Source organism: Leptidea sinapis, chromosome 18, assembly GCF_905404315.1.
Source record: "Leptidea sinapis chromosome 18, ilLepSina1.1, whole genome shotgun sequence".
NCBI classification, from domain to species: Eukaryota; Metazoa; Arthropoda; class Insecta; order Lepidoptera; family Pieridae; genus Leptidea; species Leptidea sinapis.
In genome coordinates, this window is record NC_066282.1 from 13,220,953 (window position 1) to 13,239,472 (window position 18,520).

The 18,520-nt window shown below is 35.0% G+C and overlaps 1 protein-coding gene across 8 annotated transcripts in view; it reads right to left on the bottom strand.

Annotated features, from left to right (window-relative positions):
- The window catches only part of LOC126969534 (low-density lipoprotein receptor), a 352,782-nt gene that overhangs the window by 47,578 nt on the left and 286,684 nt on the right, over window positions 1-18,520 (bottom strand). For 6 of the 8 annotated variants that reach the window (XM_050815018.1, XM_050815016.1, XM_050815014.1 and 3 more), the window contains exon 3: window positions 4,979-5,101. In XM_050815018.1, the coding sequence (XP_050670975.1) occupies window positions 4,979-5,101 (123 nt within the window). Of the gene's footprint in view, window positions 1-4,978; window positions 5,102-14,570; window positions 14,738-18,520 lie in introns of those variants that run through there. The other 2 variants (XM_050815019.1, XM_050815020.1) reach the window with 1 other exon arrangement.

Consider the following 18,520-nt stretch of genomic DNA (forward strand, 5'->3'; position numbering starts at 1 on the left):
GACGCCTGATGGAATGACCCTTGGTCGTTTGGACACGGGCAAGGGCGTTGGTGTGGGACGCGACTTGAATCGACACTCTAACTCCTTCTCATGTTCAAATTACGTCAGTTGGTGCTGGGGCTGCTGCTTCGACTGCCGAAGACAGCAAACGTCTCAAATATGTTGGTCTCAGTGAGTCTTCCATCTTTGTGCCGTGTCGAGACACTTGGCCAATGGGGCCCAGAGGCACGGATAATGAACAAAATTTATCTACGGGTCTAAATAGGGCTACTGCCAAGCGCTGGCACCTATTTCGATTAATGGATGAGCTCTCCAATGCGAGAATGCTGCCAGTATTCTTGATACCCCTTAATGATAGTTTTAATTTCATGTAATCTCAGTATTGTAAATATAGTGTCTATTTGTGTGATAGTAACACTCCCTCAGTCAGTACGCATGACGGTGTCTTATAAGATGGATGGAAGTTTGTGATGACGTCATCTAATTGAATGGTTTATCTGTCATGAACAATTAATGAAGCAAGATCAAGATTTTCGTGGCGGGCTTTGAAATAAGCGAGTGATGTTTGATAGGAAAAACACTAAGATACATTCGTTACATACACGCGGGGCAGATAATTTGATATAAATTGGGAATATAAAATTTGTGTCTGGAAAATATTCGTTCATTTCCATATTGAACTCTTCATGTTCGGAAACACTAGGAAGATATTTTCTTAGGTTGGACAGAATAATCGTCCGTGGTTTTCCTTCTTGGATGACATGATACTAATGCTGATAAATACATCATTACTATATCAGCACATACCGAAATTTCATTATACTTCACTTAATCGTACAAAGAAGTAACGATTTCCACAGTACTAGGTTTTCTTATGGAAAAGGACAAATGAAATTGCACCATCTGATGTAAGGCAAACATCGCCATCTACATACTTCTGCAGCACTACAGGAATCACAGGAGCGATGCAAGCCTTTTAGAAAGGTGCACGCGCTTTTCTTGATGATGGCATTGTCGTATCGTCCAAGAAACACCGCACAAGGAAGCTGATTCTTATCATTTAGTTGATTATAGACCATGACCTTGGTTGTATGTGGAACAAATTTTACACAACCTAATTAGTAAAGTCTAAAATTATGTAAGATTGTAATACGATGCTTGTTTGATAAACATCGTGTTTAATCACGCTCAACTTAGACTATACAGATTTCTAATTAATGTGTTTCTCTCGTCACAATTATTGGATTATCTTTCGCTTCAGTGTTCGCTTCATTATACAGTGTCTAAACAGTAAATAAATTAACACGGACGTGAGAAACATTAATTTGTACCTACGCGGTTAAAATACCTCCACAATTTCAAATAACAACCGAGTAAGTCAACCGTGATGGTATTTTCTCATTAAAACGTTTACACGGCTGGTACATTACAATAAATTTCAAATTCACAATTCATAACTCTTGAAGCAGGCAAAATGCAAAAGATTATATTAATCCGGAAAATTTCGAGTCGAGTCGAGGCCGCGCATAAGACATAATTCGCTATACTTTTAGAAACTTTGGCCACAAATCGCTGATGATTTGTGTTTGGGAAAATGTAAAAGTTTTAATTTTATACGTAGTCAAAGTGATTGTATGGAGGTATACCTGTTATAAAATAACATTTTAGTTATTTTTTATCGCGAGTTATCGGTGTGGGTACCTACTAGTTTTTGGACCATTCGGAGGTCCATCATCAGGGTGAGTGTCGCGGTGATGTCCCGTATTAAACTCATTTTCCCTTCAGACACACCGTGACTGAACTGCGATGGACAAATTGAAGAAAATATGGGAGAACAGAAACATAACAAAAACTACGAAAATCCGGCTCTTCCCACTTCCCACACTTGTTTTTCCCATATTTTTGTATGCTGCAGAGACGTGGGCTTTGCGAAAAGTCGAGAAAAAGAAAATTGAGCTATGGAGATGTGGTGCTGGAGGAGAATGCTGGAAGTTTCATGGATCGAGTTTTGCACCAACGTCTCCATTCTCCAAGAACTTGACATAAAACATCGCCTTTCGGTGTTAGTACAGAGTCTCATTCCATTGAGCGTCTTGCCATGGATGCGATGCCTGCGATGGACCGACCAAATTGAGTCGGCTGTCCATTGAACGAGTGTACCAGGCTGTCGGCCAGCAGGGAAAGGTGGCAAATGCTCGTGGGGCGAATCACATCTGCCCCAAAATATGTCACTTCATGATGACCACGACCTCTCTGCCAAGAGTGTCACAAAGAAGAAGAAGAAGATACCGGGAGTAAAGCCATTTTAAGCAAATAAGTTTATAACATCTCACGAACGTTTTAATAATTTAATATTTTAGTCATAGAATGGACCACAGTTTCAATATCTGCTGTTGTCACATGTCAACCGAGTTTTCCATTGTTTCATTTAGATCTAAATGATGCTCAGTCGCTATTGTACGCGATTGTACCAACAAAGAGTTTGCACAGCCAATGTTGTTTTCATAGACCGCGCAAAAAGTCGCGTGAATTTCTACGGATCAAATTTCGGTGCTGCGTTTCTAGGGCTTTAAAATAGTTCGATTATTCTGTACATTATTACAATAGCCATCGGTGAATGAACATTTATATGTTTGTGTTTATTTTATGTTATGAATGAATTTCAACTCAAAACTTCGTACGATGCACTGACTGTTAAAAAGACCTCGGACAGTAGTAAACCTTAAAATAAAACAGTAGTAACACAAAAAATACTATAATTCCGTGCAAGCCAAACTTTTTCCAATTTATCGCACCCATAAGTTTGATTATCATGTAAGAAAAACCGATTCCGTTCTGGCGTATATAAAGACCTCACTTATTTCTTACTGATGACAAAACAAATTGTTGTTCCCGAAGACAAATGTTCGAACAGTAAATATTTATGAATGTAGGAAAATGTATGAGGATTCGAACTGTACGGAAAGACGCCAGGATAAATTGTGAAAGTTTATCGTTCTCGGCCCATACGATGGTATCGTTACGAGTTGGGCAAGATTTTATATATTATGGTTTCAAAAATAAATTGTTATGTTTTTAAAGTGATAACCGTCACTTCTGGGATGGAAGCGCCGCTTTGTATATGTTTACATACACAAATAAAATTTGAAAACAAAATTTTATGAACGATGCGGGATTCGAACCCACGATTTCTCGCGTTCCGTGCGAGTGCTCTCCCACTAAATCTTGTATGATTTGTTCAACTCACAGGTTATGGCTTCATCTACTTTACAGTTGATAAAGATTTTATGACGATACGTGACTCGAACGGTTAGCTCAGTTGGGAGAGCACTCGCACGGCACGCGGAGGTAGTGGGTTCGAGTCCCGTATCGTTTATAAAATTTTGTTTCAAAATTTTATTTGTGTATGTAAACTTTATACAAAGCGGCGCTACATTAGCGGTATTAAACGAATAAGCTTAATCATAATTTATTTTTCTAAAAATTAAAGTAATTAATTGAAATTTTCAAACAAAGAAATTATACATTTACGGCTTCACAAATAAACTTAGTATAAAGTTATACCTGAGAATAAACCAAGAATATGCAAAATGTTTACAAATTGACATGTTGCTTATGTTTGGTTTCTTCGGACGTATATCGTTTCCCGCGTTTATTTGCAAGGCTGCTTCACATTCGAAAAACTTCAGAACTATCATTGCATTGAGAGTGTTTTCAACCATAACATTACATTTTGCATATTCTAGGTTTATTCTAAGGTATAACTTTGTACCAAGTTTATTAGTAAGTCCGTTAGAAAGCAAACTTTTAATCACGCTTAGGTGGGCGCTATTCACCTACGAGACGGCTACGGTGCAGCGTGGAAGTGTAAGTGTCAGTACCTACGATAGCTCGCGGCTACAAGATTACTTACAGGATGATCCGAAATGATGTTATAGAAAATTGGTTTATTAAGATGAATTATTTATTTTTGAATTTATTTTTTTACGATTAATGTTATACAGCTTAACCGCGTGTTCATTTTTTTTAAGACAAGATAATATAAACTTTATTTGCATTGGACAGGTTTCATTACAAGATGGTATAGTACAAATGTTTACATAATGCTATTCAGCTCCATACAAAGCATGCAAATGTCAGAGATTACAATTATTTATATAAATAAGAAATTTAAATTCAAGAATTCACTTACATTATAATATACTGATGTCAATAGATTTTTTTTAAGAGTTAATCTAAATTTATATTCGCGTAAATTTTGTACACATTTTAATGTCGCCATTGTAGTGCCACATTGTTTTTAATATGTATACGGACAAGGGACCATGGGACATGGAAAAGAGTTTACTTAGTAATGATAGATGATATTTTGAATGAAGTAATAATGTTCCAACTTGCTATGAACCGTCTAATGAAAAATGTTAAATAATCTTCGAATATAGGAATTTTAAACAACGTTACAAAAGAAGGTTATTTTAAATCAAAACTTGTGTATTTGTAACCCCCAAACGAATGGAACACTTTTAATGCGTTTTTTAAAGCTTTTATAATAGAAAGAAATAGTCTTGTCTAGGATTTTTAAGTTTTCATTATTGTTATTTACTTAAGAAGATAAATACAATGTCCAGTATACTGAATTAATATTTTCATACCGCTCATACTAATGCTACATATACTAGAATTGGGCAATTGTCAATCATATCATTCGATTCCCGGTTTAATCAGGCAATAATTTAAAAATCTACAAATTCAGTTTAAATTGTTTTTTAAATTATAATAATGTCTTCTTTCAATTAACTGTTACATCTGCAATATTTAAGGACGAAAACGACGTGTTACTCGCAAGAATAATACAACTGACTATGAGAAAAATCAATCTAAAAATCGGTTAAGTAGTTTTCGAATTCATCATCACAAACAAACAAATAAAACAAGTTGTGAGTAATTTCAATCGATCAAAAATTCATCGATAACTTACTGCATGTTCCTGGTTCTTCATCAGATCCATCAGAACAATCCTTCTCGTTGTCACACCGCCATGACATGGGTATGCAACTGCCTGTTTTGCATCGGAACTCCGCGGCCGTGCAGGTCCGGCTTGCTGTAAACAAAAGAAAATTTTAAATTTTCTAAATAAACTTCATACGAAATACATGTTATATTATGTTAATACAATCAAGGCAAACGTCCCGATGGAATGACGCTGGTGGCTTGGATACGAAGAAGGGCGCTGGTGTGGGAGGCGACTTGCGTCGACACTCTGGCTCCTTCTCATGTCCAAGTTACGTCAGTTGGTGCTTGGACTGCTGCTTCGACTGCCGAAGATAGCAAGCGTCGCAAATATGTTGGTCTCAGTGAGTCTTACATCTTTGTGCCGTTTGGTGTCCAGACACTTGGCACGGAATATGTATCGTGAGGTAAATTTATTGAAGTCCTTGAAGTAAACTTTGCGGAAATCCATAATTATCCAAATGATTTGAGTTTTCTTTAGTGTCAATTCCGATTCCAATATTTGTCTTTAATCAATTCGACACGTGTTTCGCCTCTACACGAGGCATCCTCAGGACGTGTTGTCTCACCAAAATCTGGCACTAGAGTCTCGTGGATATTGGCGGAATTAACACTAAACTAACGAAAACTCAAATCATTTGGATTATCATGAGGTATCCAACGCGGAAATGCTGCCGGTACTCTTGGTACACTTCCCCGTAAAGATAGATTTAATTTAATGTGATCATAGTATCGTAAATATAGTAATTAGATTTGTTTTGTTTGAAAAAACTTAACTAATAGTTATTCAATATGTCTGCTTCAACTCGTGAGCTAGGAACATCAAATATTAACTTAACTGCATAATAAATTGTAATTATAATATATAGGTAATGTGATACTATGTTACAATGTCGTGCACTATATAAATATTTACGATTGCCATTCCATAGCCATAACATATGGAATTTAAAACAAACTATAAAAATATTTTTTATAAATTAGTTAAAATTTAATATTTTAATAGATTTTTTAAGTTTTGTTTTGTGTAATATTTTTAAATATAACAAAACTCACATTAACATAGAAGGCATCATAACATCCAATTTCGGCAATTAATTCTCTATTTTGTTTACAAATCTATACTTTCCAATTTGATTGATTGAATAACTAGTATAGTTGTGGTTGCTTATAACTTGATCTATATTCTAACATGGTAATTCAACATTTTTGCATTCTCAATTATTGTATATATGTACTATGCCATATAAATTAAGTACCCCGCGCCCGCTCATTCTATTAATTGCCTATTATAATGAAATGTCATTGACTGAATTATTTGTATTGCAAATACATAGGTATATCTAAGTCAAAAAATATATGTTCCCGATAAGTAATTTTCATATAGTAGAACCGTCTCCAAAACATGCTATATCTTATTGTATAAGTATTTGTGATTGTATACATATGTAAGTGGTTCAGTAGTTTTTGCAGTTTAACCAAACGATAAAACGGCTCTCCATTAATTAGTATCATTATCAACATTTCAGCCGGAAGACATCTACTGCTAGAAAAAGACCTATATTAGTATACATATGATATAAGTCTGTTGGTGAACCATAAAATAAAAAAAAACTATAAAAATAATAAATACCACGAACTGCGTCGTAAATAAACCGTAGAGTAAATCATTTATTTTATTACTTATTAAAGCCATAAACCAAACGAAACGTTTGTTGTCAATGTTGCGAGTAGAAATCATACAGAGAACACAATAAACGCAGGAAATTATTGCGGAACTTGAGTTTTATCTGCGGTGATTCACACGCGACTGAGAGCAATTTGTAAGCAAAACGCACCCACGAATCATATCAGCTTTGAACCCGCACCACTTCTGTAATCCGTATAATAAATTTAGGAGCACCCTCGGAGATTGCGGTATCATATAACTCGCTACATATCACACGAGCTTCACAATCTGTTCTGGTTTATTACCGGTATCGGGAAGTGAGACTAATGCAATAAAAATATAAAGCACTCTCAAATTCAGTATTGAACTTATTAATAGTCGTATTAACGCATATATAAAATAATTCTTAATAATAATAGTTATAACAATAGACAGTAAACCAGGTAGATGCTGAAATTCATCGCCAGACTTGGTTTACAGCACAAGCTGAGCATCGGCCTTTTCCTTTGCCACACAGCATATTTATTAAAGTTAGGATTAGTAATATACACTGGCCTGCAAAAGTAAGTATCACACTTTTCAAATTAATTTTTTTTTCTTAACTATAGAAGGTAGAGATTTACGATTAGAAGATTTCGTTGCAAATTTTATAGGCTTTAATTCTTAGAAACTAAAATTATACATTAGTAACATTTTTAAGTTAAAAAAGATAAAACAATGAAAATAGAGAATTTTAGTTTAGTGTAAAAAAATTCAACTAAAATGTATTACATGTTATTTAATTTTTAATTAATGGTATTGCCTCCTTGAGCTCTGATTACAGCTTCGAGCCGGTTTGGCATACTGAACACTAGGTTTCGGAGCCGATGTTGGGGAATATTCTCCCATTCTTCTACCAGGGCCTGCTTTAGTGCCCTGAGGGTAGTAGGTGGTGGTCTGCGATTTCTGACTAGCCTCCCAAGCTCATCCCAGGCGTGTTCAATCGGGTTGAGATCAGGACTTCTTGATGGCCAAGCCATCATGCTGATACCGACCTCCTGAATATACTCTTGTAGGATATGAGCCGTGTGTGGCCAGGCATTATCATGCATCAGCATCGATCCATCACCCATATTTGCTAAATACGGCCCTGAATACTCATTGAGAATCTCTTGAGCATATCTTTGCCCAGTGAGGGTGCCATTTTCTATGGCTACTAGCTCTGTGCGACCTTCTGAAGATATGCCAGCCCATACATGTACACTGCCTCCACCGTATTGGACTCTTTCTTAGATGCAGGCTTGAAGGTATCGCTCACCAGGTCGCCTGTAAACACTTCGCCTTCCATCAAAAGTGTAAAGGGAGAATCGAGACTCATCTGCAAACAAAATTCTTGACCATTCTTCTTTATCCCACTGCATGTGTTCACGGGCGTATCGCAGTCTCGCTACTCGATGCTGTCTCTCGAGTTTTGGGCCACTCGCTGGTCTTCGGGGTTTCAAATTTGCTTCAGTAAGTCTTCTTCTCACTGTACTGTCACTAATGTAGTCCCTACGGGTCTGAAGTAGCTGTTGCTGGACTTCAACTGCATTTTGGTGGCGATTTCTTAACACAGTGGAAATAATATAACGATCTTCTCGGGCACTGGTACACCTGGGTCTGCCATAACAAGGTCTCCTCATATGGTGTCCAGTCTCTTCGTACCTTCGCTTTACCTTCTGGACCATTCGTACCGTCACACCCACCATTCTTGCAGTGCGACGCATACTGATGCCTAGTTCCAGAAAAGCCATGATCCTAGCACATTCTTCAACTGAGAGAGGCATGATAAATAAATGTTATGTGCTTTTTAGCATAAATTTTTAAAACAAGACCCATCGATCTTGAAAAAAATTTAAAACAGAAAGAAAAATGTGAATGGTAAAATTGTAATTCGGAAACGTCCACTTTGGAAAAGGAATGGTTTTGTTTTTGAAGTTTTTTTTCAGCCAATTCTTAAAAGAAGGTTACCGACTATAAAGTTTTTATGTACAAAATTAAATTCTCTTTGGAGACCTTTTTATTTCGAAAGTATATCTTGTGAACTTAAAACGTTATCCCAATTTTAAAAGTGTGATACTTACTTTTGAAGGCCAGTGTATATTAAGCATTTAGATTGTATTTTTATGTGTGTGGCATGGAATAAATTTATTTTTTTCTTATTCTTAATAATATTGACACACTTTTACATAAATTATCTAAAACAACGATATATTTAATACAATGTACTTACTTAAACGTATATAAATACAAATTAACATACAGGACTCGTAAACAAACATATATTTATTCATCATATATATGTTCGCCGCTTCCGGGAATAATCGGGGATTCGAACCCGGGACCTCTAGTTGTCAGGGTCGTAAACACTGGGCTAGACCAGTTTTCCAAATTCCAAATATGCATATAATAATTCAAGTCGCTATTCAATCGTCATTGCAAATATTTTTATTACTGAATCTACTATATGTTCGGAAAAAATAGAGCTCGTGAGAAGAACATACAAGAAACTCAACGGCCAATTTCAATCATGTATGTTACAATAGCTGTAATATACATAACAAATTAGTTTGTGCATCCAATATATGAATCTTGTTTAAATAATATCGAATATTTCATAAAAAGTAATAAAGAAAATACTGTATAAATATAAATTATCGTATATTGGATGTAACAACCTTTAGAGCTTGAATTGATTGTTTGTGTAAGAATGCTTCGAGAACATGATGATGGTCTTGTAATTAATAATCACATCCAACGAATACAATGATTTATTACCTAGAACAGGTAAAAATTATAAAATTTAACAGTTATTCTAATGAACATAGACTAGCGTATCTAACAAGGCGTGCGAGAGAGAAAAACTTCTTAGATACAAAAGATAGAAAAGAAAAGCGAATCTATTGTTACTTTAACCGATTTCGATTAATTAGTTTGTATTTTCCATATTACACCACACATTCTTAAATCATAACTCGTTACCCACATTCGGGCTATCTACATCTATGCTTTAGCATTAGGTACTTAAGTACTATGTTAGTATTGCTAACAAAATATATATAAGTCTAACGCTAACGGTATCCAGTGTTTCTGGAAGGGGCTGTCATCCCTGGCAGCAATGCAACTTTTACCATGTGGAGGCTGCTGCATTGAGAGAGCATGACGGATTCCATGCACACATGCGTCAGCACACAATCCATTATTAATATAATATATTGAAATATGCTCAAAGATTTCCTAAGCGACATCAGGTAAATGTGCATTAAGAACCCTATATTGGAAGTTTCAACCCTGAGCAGATAAAAATTTCATATAACTACTTCTTAGAAATGGATGTAAACGCATTTCAGAGATTCTCAAACTTCCCTCGTTTTTTACCCCTTATGGCGTGAATTTGGTGTTAAAAGGTACATCGGGGATTTTGATGAAATATGTATTACACAAAACGTGGCCTATTTTTTCTGATATACAGGTGTAATCGTTAAGTATGATCAGACGATTATTTTGTAACTATTACAGATATCAAAAAACTTTAAACTGATATCGAAAGTATGTTAACTAATCAGTAAAAGGGCATATATTTTTTTTTATATTAATCACTTCCATACATTTAGTAGTAGATTAGTAGCAATTAATTAAAGAACACAAAATAGAGCGAATTTCACAGATCCCTAAATCTACAGATTCTATTACCGTAAACGATTCTTTTCTGAAAATCTTTGACCCACTGTGTTAGACAAGAGTTAATTAAATGGATTAATGTTATTAGAAATCCACAATTATACAAAGACCCCTACATAACACATTGCGAACTATCCAACCGTTACGTACAAGGAGATCAGAGATAACACGGAGTTAATTAATCCCTGGGATATTGGGTTCCATTATCGGAATAGCAAATACATATTATACTTCAGACGCATAATGTCGTAGGATATAGTAATTTGGGAAGAGACATTAGATAATATTGGTCATGTATGGGTAAGGCTTCTTGTACATTATGGAACCGCACCGGCACTGAAAAATTGGTTTTATAAAAAAAACACGTACCTGCAGAATCGAGCAGTGGGATCTTGTACAATTAAGTTTATATTTGCACGAAAAATATTGACATTTGGTGGACTGTCAATGTCTATTAAAATGATAACAGTTACTTAGTAAATGTATGTTCAAGCGAATTTCGACTCACTTGTTAATTATGATTGTAGAAATAAGACATTGAGGTGGGCCACGTTTAAATTTTGTCGATAGTACACTGCACGATGCTAAAAATGATTAAAATGTTGTTATGTTAAAAAAAACGATCAATTAGGAGGTACTTTTATATTTTAGAAGGGAAACCTTCTCGAAGCGCACAGAGCACTTTGTTTAGTGGGTATTGAATGAGATGCAGCCAACACGCTTAGCTACGTTACGTACTTTCGAGAAAAGTTGTCGCATGTTTCTTAAGCACACAGATTTTACTGATTAGTGCTTTATTATTTAACTTGGCATTAATGCGAGGCAACGCTGGTGATGTGAATCGTGATTCGCATACTCAAACATGCGGTGCGGCACCGCTGCGGCTCCGCCGTCATGTACAAGTTACCTAATCGATCGAGTAAAATAATTATTTAGTGTAGGAGCCGAAATAAGTGATTATATTTTAATATGAGCGTGTTAACAACATGGATTATTATATTTATATCCATAAGGGCCTATTCATAAATTATGTCACACGAATTCCATGATTTTTCATCGAGCTACTTCGGAGCAACTCTTTGTTGACGACTCTTCACTATGGCAAAATTTATTGTTGCCTCTTATGAGAGACTGATCGACAACATATGCTTATCGTTTCCTTAAACATGTACGCCTCGACACTGGGGCAACTAAAAACGGCATAGCTATATCAGATTTTCACATGTGACGTCACGAATTTTGAGACCCCTCCCCCCATTATCAACCCCATCCCGCAACTTATAGTGTGACGTAATTAATGGATGCCCCTAAAAGCTTTGTACTTACATACGTGACCAGAATAATAATTATCAACAACTATTATTACTTTACATCATTGTATATTGTAATCTGATCAAGAAGCTTTACATATGCAAAGCTAAACAAACTGAACAAACCTATTACACTGGAGTATTATACATAAATATATCATTCTGAAAACAACATCACAGGCAAATTTAATTACGCCCCTATTTTCTCAGCACCAGTCGGCAATTGTTTTAGTATTACAAGAGAATTTTGAGCACAAGGCGCCGCGCCCAACCAAAAGAGCTTTTATGAAAATTCTGCTTCTTATGTCGAATGCGATAGGCATTTTTGCGTCACATCAAAGGAATAACAGAATCGACAAAGGTTTTTTACTTTCAAAGAGCGCCTTAACGAACTATGCACAGCTGAATCGGAAATGAGTTTGCACTCAACCCCGGGCGTTGGGAACTATTGCATATATTTCAAACTTTCTCATCTAAGTTTCAATTAACTGGGTGACGATATATTTTCTAGAAAAATAGAACGTAGTGCAAGAGCATTAGGCCAAATTGTCCCCAAGATAGCAATAGCTACATAGTAGCGCAAAATTGCATTACCCGTCATGAATTGCCTGCATTCGTTATCAACGTAACTGGCAAAACTCTCGGTTCTGAGCTATACTAGACTGGAATGAGTGTACTTTCGTCCATATATGTTGCGAGTTACCATAAGTACAACACCTTGTATTTTATTCTCAAACTTTCAGAGCACCTAACTTCGTGTAGTATGCAGATGAAATAGTTGCTAACAGCAAATATTGCAATTACACGCTACAAACAGGAGTACTCTCGCAACTTTGTCGTACGAGATTGCGCTCTTGTTTACGGTTATTGCTAAGAGAATAAAATCTCTTTTGGGAGTCTGTGAACTTCTGCAACAAGACCATACTGAGATATATCATATTATCAAGTTTATCTAAATGGAGCTGCTCTAATTATTTTAAAACATATTGTATACTAACTCTCATGACATATATATACAGTGGGAGGCTCCTTTGCACAGGATGCCGGCCAGATTATGGGTACCACAGCGGCGCCTATTTCTACCGTGAAGCAGTAATGTGTAAACATTATCGTGTTTCGGTCTGAAGGGCGCCGTAGCAAGTAAAATTACTGGGCAAATGTAACTTAACATCTAATGTCTAAAGGTGACGAGCGCAATTGTAGTGCCGCTCAGAATTTTTGGGTTTTTCAATAATTCAGCGGCACTGGATTGTAATGGGCAGGGCGTGTCAATTACCATCAGCTGAACGTCCAGCTCGTGTTGTCCCTTATTTTCATAAAAAAAACAACTAGTCTCCCAAACGCTAATTAAAAAATGTCCGTTGTATATCGTACACATAAAGTTATACATATAGCATTGTTTTAATGTTATCCAATGAAAATGTGTTCATTCAAATAAACATCTTATATCGTGGCAATAATCTTCAAAGTCTATTGTATACGCTCGTACTAAAAACGTAAAGTTAGTTACACAATTTTGTTAAATCAAAGGGGCACTTACCTAAAATACGACTACATCCTTTTTAGATTTGGATATGCTGTTATTTGGTCAGTTTTTCAATGAACACTTAATCATTGCGTGGCGTTGTATTCAAAGCGCGGTCGTTACACAACTGAACGAAAATTCTGCCTAATAGACGCGTAGGCAGAGTTTTACTTCAGGCAATTTTCGAGCGTGATTATGAGTCTAGTTATTTATTGTACGTCAATGCTAAATTAAATCCAAGTCCTTTCTTTTCTTCATAGCTTCGGTTATTAAGAAAGTAAAAATTATCTAATTTTGTTAAATACTGAATTAATATAGATGCTTAGCTTAGATGAGTTGAAAAAAATAGGTACAGTTCTTATAGCGTGGTCGTTCTATTAATTCCTTTAGCAATCGAAGTACAGAAACTAATTTTTAAGAAGCGCAAATTTTTTTACATCAGAAGACGGAGAAAAAGTAATCTTTACTTCGAATTTTATTCATTTATAAGTGTTTTTTTTTATATCTCGAGTCAGCTTTTCTATGCTTTAATAAAATTGAATTGGCAGGTGTTAAGAGCAGATAATTAATGTCTGGTCTAGACTCTACAAAATGCTACACCGAAATGAGTTTGTTGCACTTAGGAGCCGGGAACATACTTTTATGATCTTCAAATACGCTCAAGTAAGAGCGATTATTGATTTTGCTTGTAATTTTAAAACAAAATACTAGATTCCAGAATAAACTAAATATATTTTAATTTGTAAATATAAATGCCATGTCGTTTTGTCCTGTAAACACCGCACAAGGAAGCTCATTCCACAACTTGTTTATACGTTGGAGTTTTTAAGGGACTTTCTCTTAAAAACCGCATGTGGAGGAACGCCACTAATTCTGATGGTGGGTATGATATGGCGTGTCGTGTGAAGGTAGAATTCGGCATCGGTAGGAATCAGTTCAAATAACTCCCCGTAATCATTGCGGTAAAAGACACACAATGAACCAACGTTTGTGCAAGGGATGCAAGGAGATGTCGTAGATGCTCTCTAGTCTTTGTGAATGAATGCTATCATCATCATCACTTCAGCCGGAAAACGTCCAGTGCTGGACAAAGGCCTCCCCCAAAGATCAGGATCGGTTCTGCGCTGCCCTCTTCTTACCTATTCTGGCGATCTTGACTAGATCGCCGGTCAATCTTGTGTCCTACCAAATTTACGTCTTCCAGTACGTGGTCGCCATTCGATGACTTCACTGTCCCAATCACCATCTGTCCGTCAAGCTATCTGCCCAGCCTACCGCCAGTTCAGTTTTGCAACCATCTATGTGAATGCTATAGTAACAGAAAATTTAATTCGGAAATATTTTCTTAGTTTCTTACCTGTGGAAGCATAGTCGTAGGATCTTGTGTATGAGTCAAAGTCGTCATCGTATATGGACGCCTTAACGTTGATAGAATCAGATGGCGTACATATCGCAAAATATAAGAGAATCCACAACACCGCCATTTTTAGTCACTGAACACTGTTTTATACACCTTTTGTATCACTTTATAGAAAAAATATACATTATTAGCTTCAAGAAGTGCAATTAAGGTTTTACAATAACAATTTTCACAATAAAAAATTATGAACTCATAACTTAGATAATTTATACGTCTAGAATATAGACTGTGACAGCTGTTAAATATCTCAAGAATTTGAGGTTGACAGTTAACCTCTATTTTGAACAATGCACGCACACTAACACAAAGTGACATACAAATCGCGAGTGTAAGACATAGCTTGTCACGCACACTAAAGTAATATACCTGGCCTGTTTTCATCGGTTGTCTAGCAGCAAGATGCTCTATCTAGACGACTATAAATTATCTAAGACTTATCATATTCTTGGATTAATTCAAGTATCCCTAATTTAAATGAAATGACTACTTTTTAAAGCAATAAACTGCGCGTTATTATAACTAATACAAAAATACATGTTGACAAAAAGAAAAATACAAAAAAAATACAATGAACCCCGTACTAGCTCAACCTGTATCGCATAATTTCAAAAGCTTAGTTTACAAGCACGATGGTACAGTTGAACTGTTGAAAATTTACAAATAAAAAAAAAATCAAAATAAAGATTTAAATTACTCAAATACACGAAACATTTATTAAAGCTTTGTAATATTATAGAGTAATTGTCTTTCCTTGTAGTGCACTTAAGATTTATGAATTGGTAAAATAAACATTGTATATCCGACGTTCCGTTAGAGCTACATAAGAAAGTTTGTAACTGCTTCGTCTATAAATAATCGGTTAACATTACACGCGTTTTATTCTTTAAAAAGTATTTCATTTCAATTTATGATCTGATGAATACGTGGAACAATAATAAATCACACTTAACATCCCATTTCCTGTGATAGTAAACAGGAAAAAATACTATATTAAATTGTATAGATAAATGTACAAAAAAAATACACAGTCTTATCTTAGTTTTTCTTTATAAATAATAATCAAAAGACAGTGGATTGAACGCTCATATTAATTGAGAAAGTCCGCAGGTATACTTTAGATAATAAAAAAAATGTAACGGTATGATAACTTTTTCGACCAATTTCCCTGCCACAGACACACCAATGGGAGGCTCCTTTTGCACAGGATCCCTAGGATGCTAGCTAGCTAGATTATGGGTACCACAACGGCGCCTATTTCTGCCGTGAAGGAGTAATGTGTAAGTATTACTGTGTTTCGCTCTGAAGATTGCCGCAGCTAGTGAAATTACTGTGCAAATGAGACTTTACATCTTATGTCTCAAGATGACGAGCGCAATTGTAGTGCCGCTCTGATCTATTGGTTATTCAAGAATCCTGAGTGGAACTAAATTGTAATGGGCAGTGCGTATCAACTACCATCAGCTGAACGTCCTGCTAGTCTCGGCCCTTATTTTCATAAAAAAAAAAGACACGCGGACGTCCATAAAACATTATTTTTAATAGTATTACTTACTATGTTAAACAAAATAATTGTTATTTGCAATATATTTTATTTACCTCACACATTATTTGACTTCATATAAGTGCACTCATATTAACCTACAGTTCTGATAAAACGAAAGTTTTTTTGTTTTTTGAAAGTTATACTTCTTTAGGTGCGTTATGAAAAAATTATGAGAGTGAAATTTTAAGATGCGCGCGCATCATTGTAAGACAAAAGTAACAGGTTGAAGTTGGTTCCTAAAATTTTCTGACTTTTGCGTCATTCGTTATTTTTTTAGTTTCTTCGTGCATTATTAGGACAGACAAAGGGATCAAGCCCATACAGTCGTATTAATTAATTAATAATTAATTGTCAAAGCCATCTTTGGACGAGGAATAAATCATTTTAATGATTTTTGCTTCGTTAGGCCAAAGAAGTATAACTTGTGTGCATACATAATTACAGACACACTTTTTTAACATGTCGAGAACACTATTGACACTATTACCACTGGCACTATTACCTTATGAGGCGTGTAATATAGTCAATAAAGAAACACATATAGTAATTTATAGAAATTAAGTAGTAGTCAATGATATAATTTATGAATTTAAATTATAATACATTTAACAGAAACTTCAGTTGGATCAATTTCATCTATTCAGATATCTTAAGTAAAGAAAGCTCTGATTAATCATTGTTTAAGTTACATTCCAAATATTTCAGTAATTTCAGCTCAAATTACTGTAACTTTGAATAGTTTCATAGTTAGCTAATAAAATGTTGGGATGTTTAATAATTGGATACGGTCGTAAGGATAATATTGGAATAATCGCAACTAGCAAGGTTCATTTACGAGGTAATTTACTGTGGCAGATACAACTCAATATTATTGAATATCTATTCATGCAAAATTAATTCTTATGTTAAAATATTCGCTCTTAATTTTGTATTTTATTTGTTTAAACGTATTTCGCCCAGCTGTATGAGCAACTTTGAAAATATTACTGTGTTATATTGTATTTATTGAAAAATTTAAATCTCATGTAAGTTATTATTATTAAGATATTAATAGGATAAACCATCGATATATTATGTTACGTTATTTCATGTGTATCCTGAAAACGGCTCTAATGATTGGGATCAAATTATGTATTTAGACTATGCTTTGCTTTTTAAGTTTTTTTATAGTTTTTATGAGGACCCATATAGCGGAATGGTTAGTAACCCTGACTACTAAGCTAGAGGTCCAGAGTTTGAATCCCGGTTGTTGCAATCATTTATATGATGAATATGGATGTTTGCTTTCGAGTCATGGATGTTTTATATGTATTTATGTATGTTTAAGTAAGTATATTGTATTAAATATATAGTTGTCTTGTTCCCATAGTACAGGCTATGCCTAGTTTGGGGCAAGATAATTTGTGTAAAAGTGTGTCAATATTATTAATATATATTAATACATGTAATTGTATTAAGTATTAATATTATATTAAAACACGACCAAAAAGGACGTTAAACCAAATTTAATCTATAAACCTATTTATATTGCAGATTAAATTCTACAAGCTTGGTCAGAAAGGTCACATTCAAAATTAATTGAAACCACAGTCATCAATAAGTGTGGTTTAAGCCTTAAGAGCAAAGTTTTGTCAAAGAAGGTCTACGGTTATGTAAATTGAGAATTCAGATGAATTAATTATTATAAAGGTTTCTTATACCAATGGATGTCCGAATTGAGAAGTAAAGAGGACGATAGAACATATACATTCATTTTAATATAAAAATCGAAGGAAATATTTATTAGGTTTCTATCTTTAATACGCCTTATATTAGGTACATATGCATCTTAAATTCGTTCGATTTATTTGCATTGACCATTGATTATTTTTTTATATAAAAGGGTGCAAACGGGGAAGAGGCTCACGGGATGTGGAGAGGTGAGGCAACCACAAATGGACATCCGCAACATCAGGTGTCAAAAGATGCGTTGCCGGCCTTTAAGGCGGGAGTAAGCTCTTTTCTTGAAGGTCCCTAAGTGGTATCGGTTCGGAAAACCGCAGCCGGTAATTGATTCCACAAAGTGGCTGTACGTGGTAAGAAATTACTTGCAAAACGCGCGGTTGTTGAATACCAGACGTCAATATGATAAGACAATTATTTCATAACTAAGGCCTTCTGACCAGGATCACCCGATAAAAGAAAAACTTTGTTATTCGACAACACGACAACAATTCCCATAAAGAAAGTGCCCACTACTACTTTACTTACTTACTTTTTTTGACTAACTAGTGTATGGCGTTGAGTATATGAACTTTGAGTATTTTTGTTTCATAACTTTACATAATAAATTGTAACTGAAATG